Source organism: Epinephelus moara, chromosome 13 (assembly GCF_006386435.1).
Source record: "Epinephelus moara isolate mb chromosome 13, YSFRI_EMoa_1.0, whole genome shotgun sequence".
NCBI classification, from domain to species: Eukaryota; Metazoa; Chordata; class Actinopteri; order Perciformes; family Serranidae; genus Epinephelus; species Epinephelus moara.
Window position 1 is genome coordinate 36337974 of NC_065518.1, and position 10753 is coordinate 36348726.

The following is a 10753-nucleotide window of genomic DNA, read 5'->3' on the forward strand; positions in this document are numbered from 1 at the left end:
GAGAGAGAGAGAGAGATTGGAGAAAACAGTAATGTAACCTTGCAGCAACCTGCAGCTCATAATTTGCAATTTTTAGCTACACAGTTACACACACGCACACGCACACACAAACACACACACACACACACACACACACACACACACAATATTTTTTTAGTAGTTATATAGCCACAGCCCCCAGACATCCATATCAACACTAACATAGCATTTATTTTATTTTATTTGCAACAGTGTCTTGTAAACCTCAATATGATTATAATATGATTATTGTCCCATAAGTATACTGTCAGATATTAATATATACTTATCATATTGTACCACAGTAGTCAGAATTATATTTATAATATTATTACTTTCATTAATGTTGTTGTAAGCTATTAACATTATCTTCTGTCCTGCATCTCTCTCTTTCTCTGTCTCTGTCTCCCCTTCTGTCTCATTATGTCATACATATTACCGTTAATGTATTATGTTGATCTGTTCTGTACGTCATCTATTGCACATCTGTCGTCCTGGAAGAGGGATCCCTCCTCATTTGCTCTTCCTGAGGTTTCTACTGTTTTTTTCCCCTGTTAAAGGGAGTTTTTCCTTATCTGCTGCGAGGGTCCAAAGGACAGAGGGATGTTGTATGCTGTAAAGCCCTGTGGGGCAAATTGTGATTTGTGATATTGGGCTTTATACATAAAATTGATTGACTGATTGATGTCATCAGTAGTTTGGTTTTCAGAAGCCATCAAAGTTCTACTTCCAGGTCATGGGTTCATTGTCAAAAATGACCTTGCGTTCTATTGACATTGCCTGTTTTATCGACATTTGGACTCTTATGGAGAGGCTAATTCACATTGTCTACGTGAGCTGGAGGCCAACAGCGAGAGGCCGAGGTCCCGCCCAATGCTGCTTGCAGCTTTAATTAGACTGGATTTTAGCTACACATCTAAACAGATTTGTTAAAGCAGGAATCATGTCGGACTGTTTCAGTGATCATGCAATTGTATATTATATATGGAAAATTAAACTTCAAACTACCACCAAAATTTAAGATAAGACAGTGTAAGAAAATGGTTACAGATCATTTTTTAATGACTTACTCTCAATTAATTGGGATAGGTTTCAACTCATTCCAGATGTACATAATGCATGGGACTTTCTATATTCTGAATTTATTACTGTTCTTGATAGACATGTTCCTTTTAAAACTTCTAAAGTCAAAGGAATGCATCTACCATGCATAACATCTGACTTAATCAGTACATTTAGACAAAGAGATCATGCGTGGGCCATATTTTGCAAAACTAAGGATCCAACTGATTGGGAAAATTATAGAAAATTAAGAAACACAAGCAAAACTATGACCAGGAATGCTAAATCAAGATACTATAGTGAATCTCTTGCTCAGGACTTTAAAAATCCCAAACAATTCTGGAGTAGACATAAAAATCTTATCAATATATCTAATAAAACCTATCCCAATAAACTTAAAATAAATGATACTATATTACATGACCCACTTCTAATTGCTCAAGCATTTAATAACCACTTCTCAGCAATCTCCTCTCCTCTCCTCTCCTCTATCGACCAATTTCAATAATTTGTTCTGTTGCCAAAGTATTTGAAAAGATCATTTACAATCAACTGTCACAGTATCTGAATAAGAACAATATCTTATCACCATCTCAGTCTGGCTCCCGATCAAATCATTCTACAGTCACTGCTTTGTTAAAATTTACAAATGACATTTTCTCTTCGTCTAATAACAGTCATTTAACCGGTGCTATTTTCATTGATCTGACAAAAGCTTTGATTTGGTTGATCACTACTTGCTTTTAGATAAGCTTTACTCTGTTGGTCTGTCACGCAATGCTCTACTCTGGTTCAGTTCTTATCTCCATAACAGAAAACAATGTGTTATTATACAAGGATGTAAATCCGACACTTTAATTCAGCAACGAGGCGTGCCTCAAGGCTCATCTCTTGGTCCACTTCTGTTTTCTATTTTTGTTAATGACCTTCCCGCAATCTGTTCTGAATGTTGTATTCAGCTTTATGCAGATGATACAGTTATATATACATCCAAACCTAATTTATTACAGATAGAATATGCTTTACAGTCTGATTTTGATAGACTACAACATTGGCTCACAACAAACAAATTACTACTCAATAAAACTAAATCTCATATCATGATTTTTGGGACACCTCAAAATATTAAACCTAAATTGGAAGGTCGTACATGTACTATCACCTGCCTTGATGGTCAGCGACTTGAGGGACTTTACAAACTATTGAGAAATGTACACATTTTTGGTTTTGCTCTTTTCACCTCTCATCCCCTGCATGAGACTGTCCGTGCACTGAGCAGCTCATTCAGCAGCAGATTGCTGCACCCACACTTCAAAAAGTAGCGCTACCGCAGGTCATTCATCCCATCAGCTGTCAGACTCTTTAACAAGCAACATCTGAAGTAATGTAGCACTGTCATGTCTGCTGCATAACATTTTATAAATCATCACTGCTAAGACTCTGTGCAATTTACATAATCTGTGCAATATTCCACATATTCCACATCAACAAATATATTGTGTTTATACTGTAAATAGTCTTGTGTGTACAGTTTCTTTAGTGCCTTACTTTTTTATATATATTTTTTAATCTATTTTTATTTATATTTATATATACTGTATATACATATTTTCTATTTTTTTAATCTTTTTTTTTCATCTAAGTATACATTGTCAACCTCCATTTTCTGTCTGTGCTTTGAGCTGCTGTGACGTGAATTTCCCAAGTGTGGGACTAATAAAGTTTATCTTATCTTATCTTTATGGGATATGGTTCTATGCTTCCAATAAGGAAGCTATAGCACAGTGGCAGCCGTGTCCTTAGAGGTTTCAAAGTGACTTAATGCAAAGAAAAACCAAAAACTTAGTGTAGTAACATATTGTGCTTCTTCCCACCTCTGTGTGTGTGTGTGTGTGTGTGTCTCTCTCTCTCTCTCTCTCTCTCAGTGACAGGGTTTCCATACCCCAGCACAGGAGCAGCCGTGGCCTACAGAGGGGCCCATTTGAGGGGGAGGGGTCGCGCCGTCTACAACACATTCCGTGCTGCACCTCCCCCTCCACCCATTCCTGCCTATGGAGCGTGAGTGCCTGCTCACACACACACACACACACACACATGCACACACTCAAGCACACATCCCACTGATACAAACACACATAATGATATGCACAAATGGAATTCACAGCAATACACGCACACATGCAGTAACAGAAGAAATGCGAGTGGAAAACAAGAAGGCTGCTTTCTAATAGAGCGGAAAATTGCTCTTTGATTATAGAATGGCCGAATTTGTCTCTCTTTTTTCTAATGTGTCATTCTTTATTTGGCTGTGAATGTTCTTCTGTGACCTGCTTGGCACACTCCAATAGGCCCGCTCCAGAGAGAGCAAGAGACCTAGAGAAGGTGAAGGGTGAGAGATGGAGAGAGAGAGAGAGAGAGAGAGAGAGAGAAAGAGAATAGAACTCTGAGAGAGCGTGTTAGGGCTGAAAGAAAAAAAAAGAGAAATGCAGATGGAGACAGAGAGAGTAAAGGCAGGATGTTGAGAGAAGAATAATGGACGAATGGTGCAGTTCGACCATATGGAACTACTGAATTAGTCATTTACTGTTACGACAATGAATATTTATTTTTAAACTTTAACTACTCAAAATGTTTTATTTTTAAAAGCAAATAATGAATGCTTCAAAAATAAAAGGTAATGCATATGCTGCTTGATTTGGATGTAGAGTTCAAACCTAGTGAAATGTGGCACTTGTGGTAAAATATCTGCTTATAGCTAACTATGAGTTCCTGCTATGATTGTTAGGGACAATTAAGATATTCTCAACTAAAACACCATGTTACTTTTATTTTACTTCAGTGCTTTTAAAAAAAAAAGTTTTTTTTTTGACATCTTCTGTTAACAGTGTGGTCTACCAGGATGGCTTTTATGGAGCAGAAATATATGTAAGTCCCATTTATTTATATGCATTTTTATTTCGTCTGCATGAATTTTTTCACTATGACCAATGAAGACGATGATTTCGTACTGAATGGGGATGCACCGATTGATAGACTTAACACTGGCATTGGCTGATATTGGCCTCGTTGACTGAGATCAGCCTATCTGCAACTAAGAAGGCATTTACCAATTGCAGTGGCCGATGTTTTTCTGTTGTACTACATCAGTTTTGCGCACGACAAAGATCTTCCCCTGGACACCTTCAGGATGAAAGGACACAGTAAACTCCAACACGTTCTCATCTAAAGTCATCACATATTGCCGCTTGATCAGTGGACTTCACTGACCAAGCAGTTGCTACATGTTATGCGCTAGGTATCCTCCTGCATCTGCCGGCAGGATGCCGCAACGTTAACAAAAGCATGTGGTTCGTACATACAAAAACATCTACAATTATACAGGAAGTGGACACTCGGCTTCCAGCTGAAAGTCCAGGGTTTGTTGGACCCTTCCACCACTCCTTCCACTTGCTCTGTAGGAACTTGCCAGCTCCTTATATTATGTCGTCACTGGCAGCGTTTTGATCTGTCACAGCATTGTGACAGGTTGCATCCATCCACGTTATGGACTGATGCCGTACAACCGCGTATCATACTGCCGTGTCAACTTCAGCCTGTTACATGCATTGTCTGTTTTCAGAATACACTTCTGTTTTCACAGGAAATGTACAGCTTGCATATAGTCTCTGTCAAAATAAATGACCAGGTTGCTGCAACATGTGCCATCAGGCCAACCGTTGGTGTATCGTAACACGAAAGACCACTGATACCACCTGGCGGCGTATCTTACCGCCATTAAGGGTGGCCTTTGGTGTATGACACAGAATTCACTGAGAAAGCAGCAGTATTTGATGACTTTGGAATGAGAACATTCTGTTACCTCACCAGTGACACATCAGAGGACGCACCTATTGTTTCCCTGATAATGCTTTATTGTGACGAACAAATCCAAGTTGAAATCAGTCAGAGGAGAGCTAGTTAATGTTAGCTTGTAGCTGTTATCTGTCAGCAGCCGGTGGCTGGAACTAACTGCTGACAGAGGTTACACTGAGTTACATTATAATGCGTACAAACTGCATTTGGTAAAAATAAGAATTGGGCAAAGGTAAATTAAAACATTATAATGATGAGTTCAAATTTAACCTTGTAAAATGGAGTTTTTGGGGGGACACTTCAATAATTAGAGTGCCCCAGGAATGAGTCCTCAAAGCGGAAAACAAGATAGTATTGTGGCACTCTTGGTTCCCCTGTCTCAAGGTCAAGGTTTTTCTCTTTTTTTTTTATGGGTTTTTGGTTAGATGCCTGGAATAAGGTCTGTGGTTAACACAAGCTAAAGAGATTATCATGTTTTGTTCTACAACATAAAATAATACCCCACTGTGAGTTTTGAAGCTTTTGTGTGTCCTAAAAAAGGCAGTTGCTAACAAGTGGCTAAATGAGACTACAGAACATCATCACGCTGAACACGGCTTTACAGCCTCATTGTGGCAACATTAAGATGTGTGACAGTGGTGTAGTTCGTTTATAGCCTAACACTGGCTTTTTACTTCTGGCAGTTGCATCTAGGCTTCAAAAATCATAAAAGAGATGTTCATTTGTGAAGATTATCTTGCTGAACAAAACATGTAATTATCATAAACGCTTTGTTTGTCACAAAGCTTATTTACTGCAACTATCCAAATTCCAATGGAAAAATCCCATAGGCTTTTTGACAAGGGAACCAGGGGATGCCAACTTCCATGGCAGCCTACAGAAAAATGTCATCCCTGGAGAACTCTAAACAGTTGTGTGGAGGAGCAATTTGTTGATTTTGTCGCAGCAATACAAAATAGATATAAGAAAGGGTTAGTAAAAAGGCTTTTAAAGCTGTTTTTTTTTGCCATGTGAAAGGAGGTTATTTTAAAGGTTGTTTTATAAAAATATGTATGATTGAATTTCTGCTCCTTTGAAGGTAGTGTATTGAAGGACTGAACAGTTGAGTTATTTTTTACAGTGTAGATTTGTTTCTCTGGCGCAAAAGGGGGACTAACTAACAATAAAAACAAGATAAACAACACCAAAAAAAAAAAAAAGAAAGGTATCAGCTATCACACAAATTGTTATTTAAAACATTGGTATCAGAATTTCACAGTCGGTGCATCCCTAGTACTGAGTGACTTGAACATTTGATCCAAATTAGTTTGCACCTTTATTTTTGTGGATATTAAACTCCTACAGTTGAATTCTTCTGTCTCCCCTCAGGGAGGGTATGCTGCGTACAGATATGCCCAGCCAGCTGGGACTGCTGCAGCTGCATACAGTGACAGGTACGTTGGCTCATCACTTAGAGGTACTCTGTTTGCATTGGTTACACTGTAAATAACCATGATTACATTTAAAGTCAGCACTTCTCAAAGACTTTGTGTTTTACAGTTTTAAAAAACAGAAATTTGCACGCATGTTTTAATGGACGGTAGCTTGGTTTAAAAAAATAAATGTTTTTAATGAAAACAGGTAGCACAGGCACAGCAGGGGCAACAGGATCAGCTTATCTGTTTGAGCTAACTGGGCTCACTGAGCCTAACATTGGTGATCCTGCATAACTACTGTCATGAAGCTGGTTATCAAGTGGCACTGTTTATTCTGGGCTTCTCAGTGAGTATGAGCCAAGTTATTAATTACAAACAACATCATCAGAACCACCAGCAGTGTAGAGAATATGATGTAATATGAAACAGCAATACTTGCATGGAGATTTGGTTATTGCTGCAGCAAAAAGTGAGGTGGAATATATACAATAACTGCATTACTACAATAGAATAAGAAGATGTAGAAACAGCAGGGATAATTTCCAAATATTGACAGAAAGGCTATAAATAAGTGTAATAAGTGTCTCAATAAATATGGTCAGCACTTTCAACATGTTCACCAGTCTAGAATGGAGAATGTGGTGAATTCATGTATTTTCCATAGTGACATTTTCGTGCAGACAGAAAAACCCCCATTGCCAGAAAAAAATGTTGCCACTACAATTTTGCAAACCATGCATACGTTAAATTTGCAAAGCATCAGCAGATACGTTGAAACTTTACATTTCAGTAACACTGTGTGGTTGTGGTTAGGTACAAAAAACACTTGTCTACCCTGTTTCAGGGGAAAATCCCCACTGGTAATTCAGGGATGTCTTGGTTAAACACTGCCTGTATTCATGGCACAAAAAAATCAAACCAAGATTGGTGCCTAAAAAGCTGCTGGAAACAGCAATGACTTGGTAATAAACAGCTGGTTTTCTTTGTTGGTCCAGAACAGTGGTCTGCAGCTTGGCAGGTGTCTCACCTAGGTGTAACACCATCCACCATCCCCTCCACCTCCAGATGACAAAGTCAGGTCATACACTACATCTCCTTAAAAACAATGATATGATACTTGTACAAATATAATGTATTCTTGGTTTGAAGAAATGTTCAATGGCTATGGCTAAAATGGCTAAAATGTGTTGTATTTGTGACTTACTAAGCTTATTAACAGTGTGCTGAATTAATATGTAACTATCACCACCATGTTTAGACTGTAAGTTCACTGATAGGAGTTTTAACCCTAGCTTGGACATACAGTTATTCAAAAAACATTTCTGCAAAGAAAGTGCAAAGGTGATAAACCGAGCTAAAAATGTCTCTATAGCTCCGTTAGTTGTCACTTTATTGCAAACTCAGTACTTTTGTCCATGTTGGGATCCTGTAAGGATGATGACTGAATTTTTCCAGTGATGTGACTGATTCATAGTAATGTTGTTGACAAGTTTTGATCTGATCCTCTGAAGTTGACCTGCTATGGAGCAGGTTAGCCCTGCAGCATAGGTCACTATGGTGATGTAACACAGTTCGCATTGAGTTAGCTTTCTGATACTGGAAAACCTAAAGGGGAACTACACCCATTTTCTGTTCCATAGACACTGAATTGGGAAAGATGTAGATGACACTTAGAGCACCCAGGGAAATATTCTGAGTTTATGGGTACATTCAACACATTCTCATTGCAACCTTGTCACATATTGACATTTGGACATATGACGTGCAAGGTACCCTGGATGCCTTGGTTATTGACGTGTAACATGCATTGTCTGTTGTCTGTTTTTATAATACACTTCAGTTTTTACAGGAAAAAAACGTTTGCATACAGTCTCTTTTAAAATAAACGCACTACGTTGATACAACACTGCAAATTTAAATTTTTTTACATCAAACGCATGTGGGCGGATTTAGGCAACAAAAATTGTTGGGTTTCGGAAAAAAACAAAAAACAAAACCAAGGTTTAGCTTTACAATCACACAGGAAGTGAACATAGGCCTCCCGGGTGAAAGTCGGTGGTTGTTGGACCCATCCACCACCTCTCTCACCCGCCCTACTTGGATTTTTTGCCCCCTTAACCTACGTTGTTGTCCGGCCGCATTTCCCCTGACACTGCAAAGCACCATTACACAATAACGGTGACCGCAGCGTGCAAGATTAACTGGTGGCTGAAATAACTGGTGATAGACACAGATGTGTGGTAGGCATCACCTTTGAGAACCTATTGTCAACTAACCAGAAAATAAACATTTTGATCGCTTTGCAGCTCTATTACATTAATATAACGCTGTGGTTTGACACATTATGATAGGAACAGTTTGCTAGACAAAAATTTTATTAAAGAATCAAAGTTTCCACTGATGCCCTCCAAAGTAATGTTGAGCCATGGAGATATCAAGCCAAGATGAGAGCAAGGAGAGCACAATTCCCTGTGACATTTGGTGAACACTTCATAGTAATAAAATCTGAATGCATCCAAAATGTGAGTTGCCTATATATTGTAGTCATACAGTATAATTCTATACAACACTGACTTTATTCCATGCCTCTGATAATTCTCATTTCCTACACCTGTGCGTTCATTTGCATCCAAATCGCTTTAAAGCAGCTGTGCGGAACTTTACGTTTTCGTTGATTATAGTGTCCCCTTTGGTCGAAGCGGTATGACACTCACAGCCTGGTGTCGTAAAATTCCGAATGCAGCCGGCATTCGGCTTCATTCGTAAAATCTCGACTGCAACCGGCAATTACCGCATGCATTTGTTTTGGAGAGCGAGAGGAAAATCATAAATGTTCTGGTGTAGCTCTGAATTTCTTATAAACTGAGGACAACTGCCTGCTGTATATTTGTGTTCATGGTCACAGTCACAGATCATTTTGTGGCGTTTGTTGTAACATTACTAGACAAAAGCGGTTCACATCAGCTAACGTTACATTTATCTTGCTTATAACTTCCATGTTGTCATATATTGAAGTGAAACAACATCTAACAAGTTGCGGTATATTCTCTAAATAAAAACAAAAATTACATACCTGTCGATTAGGGCAAGGGCCAACTCGGGATCGGTTTTAAAACCTTTCAAATCTCTGTCGATTAGGGCAAGGGCCAACTCGGGATCGGTTTTAAAACCTTTCAAATCTCTCAGCTCTCTCCACTTGGTGAATGCCCGACCGAGGTTTACACGCGTTTGGGCTTGAGCCCTATCACTGTCCCGTTTAGCCTTCTTCTGTTCTTTTTCTTTTAGATGGTGCTCCTTCTTTATCCGCCATGACATCGAAAGTACAACCAAGTCCTTAAAGATACATCTGGTAAAACTGTTATGTGTTCAGCAATGCCCGTTGCGTACCGCTTACTCGAAGAACACTCTCTGTAAACACGGCTCTTCTTCTTCTCTCAATTTATTGGCGGATCGCAAACAACTTCCAGGTGCATACCGCCACCTACTGTACAAGAGTGTGCAACATCATGTCATTTAGCCTGTTTCTTAAATCCTACTCGTAAACACGGCTCCTTCTTCTTCTGTGGTTTAATGGCTGCGGGCTGCTGCGGGCTGCTGCGGGCGTGCAGACTTACTTCCGCCTCCAGGTGCCGTATTCTGGTTTGCTGACTTCCGCTGTGTCCGACCGACCGAGGCTACGCTAAATAGCCATATAGAGAAAGGCTTTTTTGTTGCTGTTGGGTTCAAATAAATATGCGGATCTTCGAGGGGGGTTGATACGAACTAGGGACAGTTTTATAAATGGTAAAAAGTTGCGCACAGCTGCTTTAAAATGAGAGTTCACAGTCATGTCAAATTTGTATGAATGAGTACAAATGAATTGTGTAGAATATCGTTGTGTTGAGAGAAATAAAAGTCTGTAGCCTTTGATGTAAAACACGATCGATGATATCATCACAAGGTAATCTGGGCGGATCACATTACCACAGCGAGCTCCACATTACATGCAACACTTTTTACTGCATGTGTAACTTAAACAGTTCTCAGATCCACTTGATACTGGATTAATAATAATATATGATAGAGAATGATGACAGGAACATTTTGTAAATGACTTACTGACATTTACAATGTTGTGAACAGTCATTAGAGGGAGACCTACTTGCCCAGTCCATTTTCATCGCAATTCAATATGTAATAAATCCCACTATGATTTAAATTAACTGGTTGATAGATGTTTGCGTGAGGCTATGGTTGTGATGCAGATCTCAGGACGCTTACAGAGATGATTATAATCAAATCAAATCAAATCAACTTTATTTATATGGCATTTTTCATACAACAGTAACACAAAGTGCCTCACAGAGGTTAAAAACAACAAAGAACCAAAACAGAAAACAAAAAAGAAAAGAGAAAACCCAACCCTC

At 38.9% G+C, this 10753-nt stretch overlaps 1 protein-coding gene across 1 annotated transcript in view; it reads left to right on the forward strand.

Moving 5' to 3' along the window:
* The window catches only part of LOC126399942 (RNA binding protein fox-1 homolog 3-like), a 414850-nt gene that overhangs the window by 360435 nt on the left and 43662 nt on the right, over window positions 1–10753 (forward strand). Inside the window, exons 8-10 of the mRNA XM_050060302.1 lie at window positions 3006–3138; window positions 3966–4005; window positions 6301–6365. Coding sequence (XP_049916259.1) covers window positions 3006–3138; window positions 3966–4005; window positions 6301–6365 — 238 coding nt within the window. The remainder of the gene's footprint in view (window positions 1–3005; window positions 3139–3965; window positions 4006–6300; window positions 6366–10753) is intronic.